Raw genomic sequence first — 18035 nt, 5'->3', positions numbered from 1 at the left:
AATCTTTTTGGCATTTTCATATATTTTAAATATAACGAAAATATATACATAACATTTTGAAGTTAAAACTAAAATAAAACAAAATCCAAATAAACAATAAAAGATTACGAGTAAATATGAAATTAATATTATATATCAATAATATTTACATAAAACGTTTACTAAATTATTTTTCTGAGAAAGATCACAACGTGGAATCACATTATCTGTTAACGTTCTAGATCACACTTCTATTTGGACATTATTATGCCAAGAACCCAAAGTCGATTGTAGATATAATTTGTCCACTTTAAACTTAACAAGTATTTTGATGTCAACATGATACATTAAGGTACAATTAGGCACAATGCTTGTGTGGTCCCATTTAATCTGACAAATTACAAACTCCATCATACCTCGGGCTTAATTTGCTTTCACATGTCACCTCAACTTGACTTAAACCTTTCTTATTTGATCACAATAATCTTATTAACACACTTGACACTTTGACTTTGTGCACTTGAAACTGTACACTTAACTTGATCTAGAAAGATTAAAATAAAGCAGAACTTCAGGCCATAACAATCAGGTCGGATAATACCATATTATTGCGCAGAGAAAGTCCAAGGCTTGAACAAAAGAAAGAAAATAAAACAAAACAGAAGATTCAGGGCCTTAACAATCAGATCGGATAATACCATATTATCGCGCAGGAGAAAGTCCAAGGCTTGAATCAAAATAAATGAAGAAATAATGCAGAAGTTAAAATTCCTAGAGCTGACTCTTTTTCTTGAGTTTTCTTTTTCTTGCTTTTCTTGACGCTTTATTTGACTCTTTTCTTGACTCAATAAAAATTAAAAATGACACTGATTTTTCATAAGACAACTGTGATAAGGTAAAGAGAGGCTTGAGTATAACATGTTTAATTGCATTTCAGCCTTCGTTAATATGATTTTAGTTAGAGTCGACAACCGCTTCATAACGTGTAACCACTAGCATAGGCAGATATTTAAGTTTATATCACTATGACACTTACTCATTTGTCAAGCCTATCTACACATCAAGCAATGATCTTGTTGGCTTTTGATCTACTCTTTTCATGTGCTAGAATCGTTAGAGATAATTTCTTATCATTTTCCAATGGTCGGATCAATTTCTCAAAATTTTAAAAATTTTAAATATCCGACTCCCTCTAAGCAGGAGCTCCCTCTAAGCGGGATAATACTTTTTTGAATTTTTGAAATTTTTCTTTAATAGGAGTAAAATATTTTTGTTAAGTCAAATGACTCATTTTAGTTTTTCTTGAAAGCAAACTGAAAATCTTTTTGGTAAGTTAAACTTAACTCAATTTTCTCCCTCTAAAATTGTGACATATTTGAAGATATTTACAATTTTATATACAAAAAGATAGATAGGTTGTTTTAATCAAAATTGATCATGCCGAACGATTCGACTAGAAATTCAAATCGGGTATGATCGATGGCTTTAGTGAAAAGGTCAGCAAAGTTGTTGTCAGATGGACTATCTTAAGCATGCATTATCACATTTTTGACAAAGTTGAAGAGATTCAAACCGAGATCCAACAGCTGATGTTGGATCTATCACTTGAGAGAAGCAGTTGGACGAGGTTGGTTTGAGAAACGCTCGAAAATTTGTTGTTGAACCATTTAAACAAGGCTTCCCTTCCATGAAGTTTGTCCTCCCATGTCTCTTATGAAAGACTCAAATCCGCCATCAAATGGTTTAGCATCAAATAACAAGGGTTCGTCTCCCATCATATGCCGGGTGCAATCACTATCTAAGTACCTAATACTATTGATAGTCCTCCTTGATTGACCCTGCATGCACTAAGCTTTCAAATAGACATGGGTTCCCTGGATACTTTTGTCCCGGGAAGGTCAACCGTAAATCGACCAAACTTGATTTTATTTCCTGAAAACCATTTATTTCTTGTTGGAGCCTCACTTGATGAAGAGCGGTCCTTAAGAATCCAAGAAAAAACTTGTTCCTTGGTTTTGGCAATTTTGGACTTCTCTTTTCTTGCTTTTGAAACTGTTTTTGGTAAATCCTCAGACTTTACAGTCTTTGGATCATTTTTGATTTTATCTTTCTTGGTTTTCCAAAAAGGTTTCTTTTTGTGTTTTAATTTATTTACTTTGGATCTCACATCCATTTCACTAGGTTCACTATTAGCTTGATCAGTCCTTGAATCAGGGCTACTAAAAGCTCTTTTTGGGGACTGACTAAGCCGCCTTTGAATATCAAGCTGTTGCTTGAACCAGTGCTTGCAATGTCTTGCAAGGTGAGAAGAGTGACCACACACAAAACAACACTTTCTCCTGGGGGTGCCAAAGAACTCATCTGAACTGTAATGTGCTTGGTGTGGTGGGAAAGGTGATCCATGGAAAGGAGCATGATTATAAAACACATTTGTATAATATGGATCAACAAAATTTTGTTGATAATGACCATAATAGTTGTTATCACAGAAGTTGTATGACTGAGGGTTTCTTGATTGATTGGTTGTTTGAGAAAATGATCGTTTATTTGGTGGAACATATTTACATGACGTACTTGTCTTTTCATTTTCAAAAACTTTGCTTTTACATGAATTATCCTCAGTCTCACAACTTGATGATGAACAACTTGATATGTTCACCTCAACAGGCCTACTTTCGTTGACACATTTTTCAACAAAAGTTTCATCACAAACGGTTTCATAATCTGAGTCAGAAGAAGAACATTCACTTTCATTACGTACATCATTACAACTGTCTTCACTAGTGGTTTCGCAAAATACAGTTTTTGATTCTGACATCAAACATCCCAACATGGATTCACAAACTTTATTACAAACTGGATTGTTAATAGTTTTGGTTAGATCCACACATGATTCAAAACGTGGTTCTAACTTTCTTTTTAGCTTACAACCCAGGTTAACCGCCCACATTCACCACCATTTACATCACCAACTGCTACACAAGACACATTGATGCCAGATTTATCAAATGATGGGACTGGAGCAGCAGTTTGAGAGGCAGCAGGAACAAATTTCACAAGCGTTGGTATTCTACCAACCCCGTATTCCATTTCTTCCTCTGGAAAAGTATTATAGCTAAAGTGGGGCAAACTGGTGTAGTTATCATTGAATGGTGGTGGTACGGCAGTGTAATCATACCCCAACCCTGCTTTAACATTAGTACTTCTCTGGGCTCCAATAAGATCATCTAACTTCTCAGATGATGCCTCAAATCTTTCGACTTGTTTTTCCTTTTCTTTCTTATCAGAAATTTCGAGTTTTAATTTCTTAATTTCTTCTTTTAAATCATTAATTATGTCTTTATAATAAATGACATTATGCTTTTCTCGAAAAATTTCAAGTCTAAGATTAGCTACATCATCGTGATGAGTTTTAATCTTTTCAACGTAGATCTTGTCAGCTTTTACATATTCAGCATTTAACTGACGAAGTTTTGCATTTTATTTCAAAACTTCGTCTTGATGATATCTATAGTATGTGACTTTGTTGATGCATGCTTGAGAACAAAGATTGTAATTTACCTCATCAACTGGTGATGTGTCGGGAATGATAGGACATGCATGACTACTTTACCGGCAACACTTGTCCCAACTTTGTTACTTGTCCCAACTTTATTTTCTTTGGACTGATTGTTCTTTGGAGCTTATCTTCCATTATTTCAAAAGACTTGATGGTAGAAGCCAACTCTGAGAGTGTCATGGTATACAGATTTGTGGTTCTTTTGATGGTAACCACATTAATGCTCCATGTATAAGGCAGTGAACTCAACAGCTTCATGTTGATCTGAAACAAACCATTGATGATACCGACACTTCTCATCTTAGTGACGAGTGACTCAAATCTGTTGATGTGAGAGGAAACCGATTCTCCTTTAATATGTGTAAACATGTCGAATTCTCTTTTCAATATTTCCTTTGGGCTTTCTTCCATATCCAGATTTCCTCCAAGCTTAGGTTCGTAAGACATTTTTTTATTTTTATTTTTTTAACTCGATTATATTTTTTTTTTTAAAGAGAAAAAAATTTTAAGTTTTTTTTTTATTGCTACAGTACCGAGTCGCTACAGTGTTTCGCATGAGTTTCTATAGTACCGAGTTGCTACAGTACCCGATGCGAAGCGATTGCTACAGTACCCGTGCGAAGCGAAGCGGTTGCTACAGTACCCCGTGCGAAGCGATTGCTACAGTACCCCCCGCGATTGCTATAGTACCTCGGAAGCGACTGCTACAGTACCCGATGCGATTTTTTTTTTTTAAGAATATAACACCCAAACTTCCAAAAAGTCAAAAAGACTTTAGTATAAAAATCAATAAATCGGCCTAGATCTGAGTTTTAAGCCGAATCTGAGCTCAGACACAAAAACTTAAAATACTAAAAACTTGGATTTAGTGATTCTCGTGTATTTCCAAGGTGTAAGGGACTCCAAAAGAGATGAGTAACACGAAATCAACCTCAAATCCAACAAAAACTAAGATCAAAACCCGAAATGTTTGACCCGAAAACTACAAAAAGTCGAGCCGAAAGCTCTGATACCACTTGTAGGTCCTCTAAATGGATCTCAAGACTTGACTCGGATCAATCCGTGTTGTTGGTTAGCAGAAATCACCAACGACACTCGGATCTCGGATCTTAGTTTGTTATTACAAAAGAGAGAAAATAAGAGGAGAGGTTTTGGAGAGAGAGAGAGAAACTTTTATTTCTTTGAGTGAAAGGGTTGGAGTTCCTTGGATAAATGGGTTAAGTGGCCCTTTTATAGGGTCCCCATTTATCCAAAACTTACAAAATAAACGTACCGAGTACGTACTACACCGACTAAAAGAAAACTAAAACGACATATAAAATTCTAAAAACAATATAGAATATTGGCCCTACAGCGGGTCTAAGTACCCTTGTGTGCCACATTCATGATTGTTGACATAGTTTGTTTCCTGACTTAGTGGACTTATTAAGGAGAATCCAAAACCAGCAAGTTTTGCTTTCTAAGCATCATTTAAATAAATGTTAGCACTTTTGATATCCCCATGTATCAACATCTTTGCATCTCTTCCAATTCCCTCATGAAGGAAATCCAAAGCACTTGCAACGTCAATGCATTTATTAAGTCGCTTTATCCATGTAAGAGAAGCATCGTTCAAGTGCCCTTCAAGACTACTTGACGAGTACTCATACACAATAACCTTTTCATCCTTTTCATCACAATACCCTACAAGATTGATGATATTATCATGCTTATGCTCCATAAGAATTTGGAGCTCATTAAAAAATTGTTGTTCCTCTTGACCAAGCCTTCATAATGGTATAAAATCCATCACCTTGAGGTACTTTTGCTCTATAAACTTTCCCGAAAGAGCCTCCTCCACCAATGAAGTTGTCATCATGGAAGTTTTGTGTGGCCAGCTTTATGTCTTCAAGAGTCATTCTCAGGTTTTTCTTCTTGTTTTCCTATACCATGAGAGACCAACTACATTATACAAACATAATTAAATTTGAAAATTATCATATTAAGTACTTCTCAAATTTATGGGCCCCATCTACAACATCAACTCAGATGTTGATTTGAGTTCTCCGATATAGAAGTAAGGCTGGCAAAATAAGTCTTATCGTATTAAGCAGGTTATAGACGACGCGTTTAACACAAGTATTAAATATGAATACGACTCACTTAAATAATTTATATCTTATGCCTATAATACAGTTTTAAGTTTGATGTATCAATAAGAAGAAATGATAGAACTTTGTCTACTAATTTCAATTATTTAAATATGTAAAAAGTTTATATAGTGTACTTTTTAGATTAGCATGCTTAATTGTGTCTTAAACAAGTGCTCAATTGACATTTTTTTTCCAAAGTCACTTGTGTTGGGCTATTATTATTATTATTATTTGACAATATACAACGGAGTTTCAATAGAAATACTAATCGCTTGAGGAAAAGGTTTGAATTTCCTATATAAAATACTATGAAAACAAGTTTGTGATTTGTTAGTTTAAACTTTTAATCGATCTACTATCGTGAGCACATCCGTTACTTCTTGGGATTAAAATATATGAAGAAAGAAAAGAAGGTTACTTATGATATTAAAACACTTACTTGAAAAAACAATGATTTCTCAAGTTCTTTGACAATCACTTTCATTGTAGGGCGTTTATCTTGAGTTTCGGCTACACACTTGTATGCAATTTTACAAAATGTGTCCAAAGAATCCTTGTTGGGTCCACTATCTGAAATCAGATTATTTCCGTCACTTTCTCCCTTTAGTATAGGATCTACCATGTCCTCTATTTTTCCTGTGGAAAAGCTTCGTTTTGCCACAATAGCCAACCCTTTTTCACTCTCTTTGAGGTAAATTGGGTCATTGACTATTCGTACACATAATATTTCAAACAAAACTACTCCAAAACTATAAACATCTTACTCTCTTTTGAACTTGAGGGCGTCATTTAATTCCTTCACATATTCTGGATCCACGTAGTATGTTGCATAAGAAATTGACTTTGTGCGGGGAATATGGTCTTCTTGATTTGTAACCAGGAGTGCCCCATACGTAAACTTGCCAGTCTTTGCGCTCCAATTCTCATTGAGCCCAATGCACACATTGCTTATTGAACCGTGTATTATTACTTTTGTGTCTTCCATCTTGAAGTGAAGGTAATGCAATGCGTGTGCAACATCAATGCATATTTTCAAACGTTTTTCCCATGTCAAAATAGACATGCGCTCGACGTCTCCCAAATAACGAGAAAGGTATCCTTTAGAGGACCTCTCAATAACAAGCACCATCTCAAAACCTTCAACACAAAATCCGACTAGAGTGACTATGTTGCGATGCTTAACACTAGTAAGCAATTCAAGTTCAGTAGAAAATAGTTCTTCTCCTAGTTTGTCATCTGTAAGTAAGAAGCGTTTTATAATTACATTGTCGTTACTCTTGGGCAGTTCACGTTTGCTCTTCATTTCTACAAAGGAAGGTTCTTCTTTACCAAAATGGTCGAGTCTTGCTCGATAGAATTGTATATTGTAATTAAAATCGATTCTGCATGTGGCTGAAAAATTATATGTGGCTAATTTTATATCATTAAGTGGAATCTTCAAGTGTTGCAAGTTATTTCCCTGTAAACATGTGACAAGAGGTAAAAGAGTGTTACAAATTATAGTCTTGTTAGAAATATGAGAACAAAATGCATGGTTAGTATGTAGTGTTATAAATAGTTTCTTAAGTTCATGTTTAATATGTATATGTTTATCTTAAATATATATAAACGAAACCTCCTTATTTTTTCTCAAGCCATCAGATTGCTTTATTTGTAATTGGTGGTTTCTCATACATTTGACCAGGATTCACTGGTATAAGTCTCATCAAACCCAGATAACCATTAAACGGGTTATAACATCTCATTATATTAAAAATTAATCTCACCAAATATTTGATATGAAAATCATATAAATTAAGGATATACTAAAAGTTAGTATCCAATTTTTTTAAAGAAAAGATATTATTTATAATTATAAAAAAAATTTATAGTAAAAAAAATAAGCGGGTTATGGGTCTCATCAATCCCAGATAGCTTTTAAACGGGTTATAACATCTCATTTATTTGTAAAACTATTTAATAATCAAACCCTAAGTATATTATTAATTTCCTTACAATAAATAAAATTAAAATACAAAAAAATATATAAATATTAAAAACATAAAATGTAAAACAAACCCCATAATCAATCATATATCAATCATGCCCAGTAAAATCCCACCGACAGCAAAGCTACAAGTAGGGTCTGGGGAGGGTGGGATGTAGGCACACCGTACCTCCATCCAAAGGAATGAAGAGGTGGCTTCCAGAGAGACCCTCGGCTCTAAATACATGTGTATGAAGCAAAATAAAGGAAATCAAAGTTAACAGTTATATACAAACTACTACTAATTATAATAATATTAATAATAAGATCACAGTTTAACAGCTATATAAAAGCTAATAATAATTATAATAATAATAATATATGTAAGGGAATAATCAAACCCTAATTTAATTTATCAATATGGATTTAGTTACATTATTGATTATTTTTTCTTTTAAGTTTAACTTAAATGAAAAGTTTCATAAAATAATATCCAAGTTATAACAAATAAATATAAACAAATAAATATAAAAATTAAATAGATAATTCATTCAACGTTTTATTAAAAATGAGCATACCCAACATAAATTAATCAAAATAGGTTCAAGTATATTATTAATTTCTTACAATAAATAAACTAAAATCCAAAAAAAAATACATTCATAACATTATAAATGAAAATGTTAAACAACTCCCGTAATACGGAGGATAAAAACTAGTATATATATATATATATATACACACAAATATATATTAGATAAGGATACTAAAAGAACTCTTTGCAAATTTAATACGTTGAGAACCATTTTGGACCACTAAAAAAACTCTTAAAATATTTAAAAAATTATGAAACAAAAAAATTTTAAAAAGTAAAAAGACTAAAATTCATATATTTCATTCCAGTTTGATAAAAAAACAAAAAAAAATAATTCGTATTATACCTATGCACATGTGTATAATTTCATTTAATCTCTAGTTACGTAATGTACACATATATACATTATCATTTACTTTAAATTATATATATGTGTATAAAAAAACATGTGCGTACATATATACACATATTATACATATTTGTATAATTTAACTAAACCGATAAATTTTTTTTATAAAACCGGGATGATAGATAAGAATTTTGGTTTTTTTACTTTTTTTATTTTGTGTTTTTTTTTTGGTTTTATGATTTTTTTTATATTTTGGGTTTTTGTGATTTAAAATGGTTCTCATGCTTCTCAATTTTCAAAAAATTCTCTCATGATCGTGATCCTATCTATCTATAATAAATATAAACGAAAGCCTTAAAAGCTCTCTGGTTGCTCCCTAAATTCTCTTAAATCACCAGATTGTTTTATTTGTAAATGGAGGCTTCTCATGCATTTGACCCCGAATTCACGGGTATGGGTCTCACCAAACCCAGATAGCTCTTAAATGGGTTATAACATCTCATTAAATTAAAAATTAATCTTACCAAATATTTGATGTGAAAATCCTATAAAATAGGGATATACTAAAAATTAATATCCGATTTAAAAAAAGATATTATTTATAATTAAAACAATTTTATAGTAAAAAAAAATCAGCGGGTCATTGGTCACCAAATCTAGATAGCTTTTAAACGGGTATGACATATCATTTATTTGTAAAACCCTTTCATCATCAAACTATAATGGGTGTTTGGGCTTCCTTATTTTTTCCTTCTTGTAACTTATTAAATTTTATAAGTTAAAAAGGTATTGGGTAATGTGGCTTTTTTAAGTTTTTAAAGTAGAAAAAAGGAGGTTTTGATAAGTTTGGAGGGAGTAACTTATCAAAAACAACTTACATAAGTCAAAAGGAGGTGCAAATTTTATAAGTTAAAAAGGTGTTGGGTAATGTGACTTTTTTAAGTTTTTAAAGTAGAAAAAAGGAGGTTTTGATAAGTTTGGAGGGAGTAACTTATCAAAAACAACTTACATAAGTCAAAAGGAGGTGCAAATAAGGAATCCCAAACATGGCCTAAGTATATTATTAACTCTATTAAAATAAATAAATTTAAAATCCAAAAAATAAATATTAAAAAACAAAAAATATAAAACAACCCTCGTAATACGGGGGATAAAACCTAGTGTGTGTGTATAATAGCAAGATGCATACAAGTTATTAAGGTTAACGTAAGTTAACAAATTTTATTAATGAATAATTGCAAGCGGGTCCCAATATATGTCCCCGATTTTCCATTTAACAAAATTAACTGGTGGCAACCCTGGTGATGAATATATCTACAAACCAAAAAATATATAACGGATTCGGTTTTGTCACTAAATGTTGGTTCAATTGTTGTTTGACATGATAATAGCCCCAACTTAATAACTAAAATGTGTTATTAATGAATTGCTTAATAATCAAGTTATAGTTAATATGTTTTCTTGTTAGCTAAGTTAGAGTTAAAAATATTAATAGGGACAGCCTAGATAGGGATTAAGAAGAACATGATGTAACCAAGCTAGGGATCATCAAGAGTCAAACCGAGTTAGGGTTTGAGAGTTGTAATCAGTTTTTTGAGTTGTATTATCTTATTAATATAAACGAAAGTTAGTCGTTTAGTTCGTGTTTGTTTATTGATCGGGACTTGCATTGGTATCAAAGCCAAGTTCCATAAATCGATAATTGTCTACGCCACCACCGACGGGAAGAAGACCGTCACCGCCCGCCTCGAGACCAAGCCACACCGGGAAGAAATCGTGACCGTCGACCAAGTTCATACCGCTGCAATCAGGTTTGGGTTGCCGTAGTTGATCAATAGGGATAAGATCGGATTGATTCAAGGAGGTTTAATCGCTACTGTATTTGGTTTCAATATAACAAGGAAAAGTCAAAAGTGTTTTGTCTTTATAACAATTCAAGGAGGTTTAATCGCTAGTGTTTTGTCCATTTATTTTATGGACACAAGTTAAGAAAGAAAATAAAAACAAATATTATTATTATTATTATTATTATTATTATTATTTGGAATACAACAAGTGGTATTTTTGTTCGTTCGTAGGCAATAGAAAACACAAAAGTGATCAAATTGGTTTTTTCATACGATTCATGTTTTCACGAAGTATTCATAACCGGGTTTCATGGACAAACGGGATCGGTTTTGAAAAGTTGTTCGGGGTTGATTGATTTGTTAGTACTTGTTTCAACGGAGTGGAGCAAGGGGGTTCGACACTATCAATGGCAGGTGACAAAGAAGATCCGATAATCCAAACCAAATCGACCGGGGAAATATATCGCTACAGGTTCCAAAGCTGAATGAAACTAATTATATCATATCACATGGGCAATTGTGTTAGAAGCGATTTTGGATGATCAAGGGCTATGGGATGTTGTTCAACCAGATACGGGTGCGGTTATTGATACGAAGAAGAATAAAATGGCAAGCTCGTTTTTATTTCAAGTGATGGAAGGTGATATCATTCTTCAAATTGCTCAATACAAGAATGCCCGAGAAACATGGACGGCTTTGAAGGCACGGTATGTTGAGGCCGGGCGAGTTCAAAAGGCTCGACTGCTAACGTTTTAAAAGGTAAATTTGAGAAACTCAAGATTATGGAAAACGAGACTATTGATCAGTTTTCCAAAAAAAATAATAGGCATGGATTCAAAGGCAACGAGTCTTGGTTATGTTTTCAAGCAAGATGCCTTGGTGAAGAAGTTACTGAATGCGGTGATAGATAAATACTTTCAACTCGTAGCCTAAATCGAGCAAATTGTTGTTTTTGATAGTATGATGTTTGAAGATGTTGTTGGAAGACTTAAGACATTTGAGGAACGTCTACGAGGGAAAGAACGCACTTCAGATTCATAAAGTCAGTTACTTTTCAGTCGATCGAAAAATAGTTATAAAGGCAAATCGTATGATCAGTCCGGTAGTGAGGTAAGGGTTGGCCGAGTTCACAGGTACGTGGAAGAGGCTATGAAATTGGAAGTGAAGATCGAGATGATGAGGATCAAGTTGGTTACTACAATCGAGATGGTTAACATCGTGGGCCAAGGCATGCGGGTCAAAATAGAACAATGATCGTCAAATGGGTAGAAACAATAGATCATAAGTTCAGTGTTACCGTTGTGATTAATTCGGTCACTTTGCATATACGTGCCCAAAACGTATGAAGAAAGAAGAGAAAAAGGAAGAAGCGAATTTGAACAGAACCGAGAGTTTGGATCCAACTTTATTTATGATAAGAGGTGATCAAGAAACAATTTTTCTAAATGAAGATGGGGTGATTCCAAAGCGTTTCGAAACTGAGCCGGCGGAGAAAGATGTTTGTTATCTCGACAACGGAGCATCGAATCGCATGACGAGTGGTAAAGCGTATTTTTTTGAATTGAATGAACGAGTCATGGGAAATGTGATGTTTGGAGACGAATCTTGAATTGATATTCGGGGAAAATAGTCGGTCTTAATTGAAGGGGAAACGGGGGAGCAATGCCTATTGACCGATGTCTACTACATCCCAAGCCTACATTGCAATATCATAAGTCTTAGTCAAGCAACGGAAGGTGGATGCAAGATTCACACGAAACATGATTTGCTAACCATTAATGATGATGCAGGTAAGCTTTTAATGAAGGTGACAAGGACCAACAACCAATTATGCAAGATTGGACTCAAGACAGCAAGTCCTGGTAATCAAGCTAGCATTGGAATAAAAATTTTGCTGGACAGAATCTTCAAAGAATTGGACTGAAAAATGACAAAGCGGGTACGAGTCAGATTCCATTCAAGATCCAAGTTCCAAAATTCAAAGTCCAAAGAAGAGTGTTCAGGAAATTAAAAGTGCGGTCAAGAAAGAGATTCAAGCCCCAAGGGAAGACAAGTAATGATCAAATAAAGCAAGTGTTTCTTCAAGCCAAGTGGAGCCCAAAGGACATTGCAAGAGATCAAGAAAAGTCTCGGTAGAATCAAGAAACTGATAACAAACATGAAGTTGAAGACCCGTCTATTTCAAGTCAGACATTAGAGGATGAGTCGGCTAACAAGCGTGAAGTTAAAGACCCGCCTATTTCAAGTCAGAAATTAGGGGTTGATTTGGCTAACAAGTGTGAAGTTAAAGACCCGCCTATCTCATCCATCCACCCTTTGAAGATCAAGGAGATTAATCTCTTGGAAGAAGTCATTAGCATCAAAGATTAGTCATCCAAATTGGTTAGATTGTTCAAATTTGATCATATTTGTATCTATTACTTTGATATATAACATTATGTTTATTATTGGCTAAACTTTCATAGTATCATCTTGGTTAATAATGAATCTCAAATGAAGTTTAACAATATTGGTTAAACATGTGATTGGTTTTTAAATAGTAAAGGTTGTGTTGTAATTATCACTTGATGAGGAATATATACGCTTAAAAGATACACCAAGTTCCGTGCTTGATGTTAAACCGGGGAACTGCCACTCTTGTGAGATATTGGATAATAAACTTTAAAAGAGACACCAAGTACTGAGCTTTATGATAAGTCGGCGAACTGCCATTCTTGTAAGGGCGTGGTTGAGAAAAAAAACTTAAATCCTAATATGAGCATGGATCAAATGAAGTATTAGTAGTAATTGATTATCTTAAAATGGGAATGTTGACAATGTTGTGAAAACGGATTGTTGATATTAATCCACTTAAATTGGTTAATTACTTGTCAAGTGAGTGTGCAACATAACCTATTTTAAACAACTCTTGGATGGTTATTACATGAGTTCTATAATCATCCAATAGTTGTGTGGGTTAATAATAGGTAATTCAAGGTTGATCCTTTATAACTTAACTAATCTTAATTGGTATTTGAAGTATGGTACAAAGGTTATTTTTACTAAAATATCAAGAACAATTCACTTAGTAATTTAAGGGATTATCTCATCTTTAAAGTAAGTTATCTCATAAATACTTAATATAAACCACTTGCTTACATAAAATGATGTTTTAGTAGAGATCATGAAGTTACGTATATCTCTTTCTTTAATTATCATGAAATAACATGACTTAGCAATAAGGTTTTATTCCCACATTTAATTACCAAAGCAAGCTCATATCACATGTTAGTTGAAAACATATAGTTAAAATACCCAAGAGGCATTGTTGAAAACATGTTAGTTAAGATCGACAAATTTATCTTTCCAGTCAACTTCGTGATTCTTAACATGGATGAAGATAACTCCGTACCGGTTATCCTTGGAAGACCATTCTCAGCTACTGCTAGAGAACTCATAGATGTTTGCACCGACAAACTCACTCTCAGGGTAGAGTAAAATCTATTAAACATTCGCAGTACACTGTAAAATCTATTAAACATTCGCAGTACACTGTGGCTCTACATATTTCCTAGATATGTGTGAGTCAATAGTGAGCTGTCATTTACGAAAAACAATTGAAAAGAAGCATGCGACACACAACCGATTAAGCAAAAGGCACATGCTGTCAATTTAGAGGTACAAGTTGTCTGTCAAGAGGAGGAAGAAGAAGGAAGCAACTTGTAGGACACATTCGAAAACGTAGACAACGATTGAGAACCTAAAGCCAAACCTTCTATTGAAGACCGCCTACTTTAGAACTTAAAGAATTATCCAAAGACCTCGATTACGCTTTCCTTGAAGGCACTTATTGTTTACCTGTCATCATTTCTTCCGACCTTTCGAGCGATGAGAAAGAAAACTACTTAAAGTTCTCAATTCTCATAAGAAAGTCATCGCTTGGAAAATCATGGATATCAAAGGTCATCTGCCTGTCATTTTGTACTCACAAGATTCTAATGGAAGATTACTTCAAATCTGTAGTGCAGCACCAGAGATAACTAAATCCAAACATGCAAGACGTAGAAGGAAGTTCTCAAACTGCTTGATGCAGGATTGATTTATCCCATATCCGATTCTCCATGGGTAAGTCCTGTTCAAGTAGTCCCAAAAAAAGGAGGAATGAAGGTGGTACCTAACGACAGGAATGAGCTGATTCCTATGAGAACCATCACGGAATGGCAAGTTTGCATCGACTAACGCAAACTCAACGATACCACTAGGAAAGATCATTTCACTCTCTCGTTCATTGATCAGATGCTCGAGTATCAATCAGGAAATACGTACCACTGTTTTCTTGATGGATTCTTTCATTATTTTCAAATTCTGATCTCACCTGAAGATCAGGAAAAAAAACATTCGCATGCCCCTATGGCACATTCGCTTATCGAATGTAAGGCCCCGAACCCCGGGAACTCGCAGTTGGTAATCATTCATAACACCCGTAAAATTAAATAAACTTAAAAACCGTTTCTTCCATTAAAACCTACGTATCAGAGTATCAATTTTGCGAAAAAAATGAAAAATGACATAAGTTCCCGAAACCCGGGAATTTTGCCCAAAATCCAAAGTAAATATAACTTTTATAAGTTTCCTTGAAATAAAATATTCATGACAATTCTTCCTTCCAGTATGCCCTTCGCCATCCAAGTAGCTCCGTGCACGTCCAAACGATAAGGCATCCTCTTCCAAATCCTGAAACTTACACTAACATGCACACAAAGTCAGCTTAAGCTGAGTGAGTTCAAGTTTTAAATAAGTAACAAAATTTGTAAATAATCCTTCCAACGGTTTTAAAACGGTAAATGGAAATACATCGGTTAGGTCACCACATTCGATAAATAGTCATTCTTACGTATAAGCATCTCTATACGTGCATTCCTATATATATCAATATATATATATATAACATTCAATAAATAACATTCAGGGCTGAGAAAACGTACAACCCAAACACGTAACATTCAGCGCATGCAAACACAAAGTAGGCATACGCAACATTCAGTAGTCGAAACGATTACAAACATTCAGGGTCGAGCAAACGTACAACCCAAACACGTAACATTCGGCGCATACAAACACAAGGTAGGCATACGCAACATTCAGTAGTCGAGACGACTACAACATTCGCCAAATATTGGCCATTCTAAATATATATAAATATATATATATATATATATATATATATACACATACACATTATATAACATTCCAAGGCCTACCGATACTAGCAAGCCTATGCAAAATCATTCAAAACATTTCATCAAGTAAGAAAAACACTTAGGTGTGCATGCTAGCCCAAAACTTAAAAGAGTAAAAAGGGGCATCATGAACTCACCTGAGATCGATCGAATACTTGCAACGAGCTAGGAAGTTCCAAAGGGCAAGATCACAAGAAAGGGCCTGTAAATTATACATAACGCGTTACTAAACTAGACTGTAGGAACACTCTAGCCTAATGGGCCGTACAAGCCCAACACTGTGGCCCAAGGCCCAACAACTTGGCCCAAGGCCCAAGGATGGTCAAATCGGGTCGAATGCGCGTGTAATAAACCTTAAAACCATTTGTTAAATGAATCAGCCCCGAATGGACCAAATTCCATCTTAACTCTTTCATTCGCCATAATTATGTCACCCGAGTTGATTGGGTTGACGGTTCCTTCTTACAACACTTACTTTAACATTTAAACGAAAGTTCGCGCACCGCCGACTCGATTGACAAAGCATTAACCACGACAGCCCCGAGCACCAAAAAATAATTTTTCCACAGCCCTTAAACCCCCCTAGGGCTGCACAAACTGAATCGGTCGGTCACCCGATCAACTAACTCATCAAACTCAACAATTTGCAATTCTACACCCGATAAACCCTAGTTTTCGAACTAAAATCGATTGACCGTCCTAAACACCTCCAATGACCATGAAATTTTAATATGATGAACATGTCATACCTAGTGGGATTTTGATGCAAAAACCTCACTCAAAACAGCCCCGGAAACGCTCAATTGGGCAGCCACCCGGTTAGCCTACAACAGGACGTTTTTCGATCAATACGCGCAATATGAGGGTCAATTAACGTGAAAAAGACTTGGGGAATCGTATTACATACCTTGAATTGAAGTTCTAAGGCTTAGAATTGGCTGCACAAGAAAAAAAAGTGGGTCTTGGTCTTGAAGAAGCTGCCGATCGCACAGCAAATGTGGCTAGGGTTTTTTTTTTATGTTATAACTTAAGATATTACACTCTAGTCCTTCTAGATTCAAGTGTAAGGCAAAAATGAAAGGAATGGTTAGGTTCTTTAATGTACCGGGATGACGTGAATGCTTCCAAGAAACGTCGGTTAAGTCCCGAGAGTTATACATACTCTACAAGCTTTAGTTCTTCAAACCGGAGTTAACGGGTGTTACATCGAAGAATGCCTTTTGGGCTGTGTAATGCTTCAACTAATTTTCAGCACTGTATGGTAGCTATCTTTCACGATATGATTGAGGATTCAATGGAATTCTTCATGAATGACTTCTCTGTGTTCGATGATTCTTTCAATCTATGTCTTGAAAATCTAAAAAAGATGTTAGCACGGTGTGAGGAAGCCAACCTTGCGTTAATCTAGAAAAAATGCCACTTTATGGTTAAAGAAGATATTGTTCTCGGACACAAGATCTCTCAAGCAGGATTAGAGGTGGATAGAGCTAAAGTAGAAACCATTTCAAAACTTCCACCACCCATATATGTGAAATCCATTTGTAGTTTCCTTGGCCATGTAGGTTTTTATCATCGTTTCATAAAGACTTTTCAAAAATAGCACTGACAATGACACAACTTTTTGAAAAGGATTCTTCAATCATCTTCTCCGAAGAATATCTGAATGCATTCCAAATCCTGAAAGAGAAACTTGTAGATGCTCCAATTATGGTAGCTCCAGACTGGACGCTACCATTCGAACTCAGGTGTGATGCAAGCGACTTCACAGTTGGAGCAGTCTTAGGATAAAGGAAGGATAAGCACTTTCATATGGTCTACTACGCCAGCAAAACTCTAAATGATGCTCAAGAGAATTACACAACTACCGAGAAGGAGCTTTTGTCCGTAGTATTCTCTTTCAACAAATTTAGTTCTTATCTAGTCCTTTCAAAAAATATCGTCTACACAGATCATGCGAAAATTAAGTACTTGTTTAGCAAACAAATTCTAAACCCCATATAATCCAATGAATTTTACTTATACAAGAATTTGACATCAAAATGAAGGACAAGAAGGACACTGAAATTGTTGCAGCATATCATCTTTCTCGTCTTGAATGCCCCGCTTCAAAAGAAATGGCGGGGGTCAAGATAAATGACAACTTTCCACACGAATTTCTTATGGATATCCAGACTCATGAAGGACATCATACTTGATTCACTAAACTACAAATTACAAAGCCAGCAAATCGTTCTAAAAGGAATGACCTTTCAGCAGAGAAAAAAATTCTTCTCTACTGTTAAGTATTAATTTTGGGAAGATCCTTATCTATTCTGCATAGGAGCTGATCATATAATCTTAAGATGCGTGTATGGAGAAGAAGCATGCAAAATTCTGAAACAATGTCATG

General features: G+C 34.6%; 1 protein-coding gene across 1 annotated transcript; it reads right to left on the bottom strand.

Moving 5' to 3' along the window:
* Window positions 1-6430: 6430 nt before the first annotated feature.
* On the bottom strand, window positions 6431-6973 carry LOC143586074 (putative receptor-like protein kinase At2g39360). The gene has a single exon (XM_077067700.1). It carries the CDS (start codon window positions 6971-6973, stop codon window positions 6431-6433), a length of 543 nt encoding a protein of 180 aa, XP_076923815.1.
* Between the last annotated feature and the right edge of the window lie 11062 nt (window positions 6974-18035).

The sequence above is a fragment of the Bidens hawaiensis genome, unplaced genomic scaffold, assembly GCF_021521415.1.
Source record: "Bidens hawaiensis isolate Kalapana, Puna unplaced genomic scaffold, B.hawaiensis_p1.1 tig00034295_1, whole genome shotgun sequence".
NCBI lineage: Eukaryota > Viridiplantae > Streptophyta > Magnoliopsida > Asterales > Asteraceae > Bidens > Bidens hawaiensis.
This window is presented reverse-complemented; position numbering and strand designations above follow the sequence as displayed.

Bases quoted from the DNA above. Each gene is read 5' to 3' on its own strand.
- LOC143586074 (XM_077067700.1), bottom strand. From the start codon at position 6,973: ATGAAGAGCAAACGTGAACTGCCCAAGAGTAACGACAATGTAATTATA.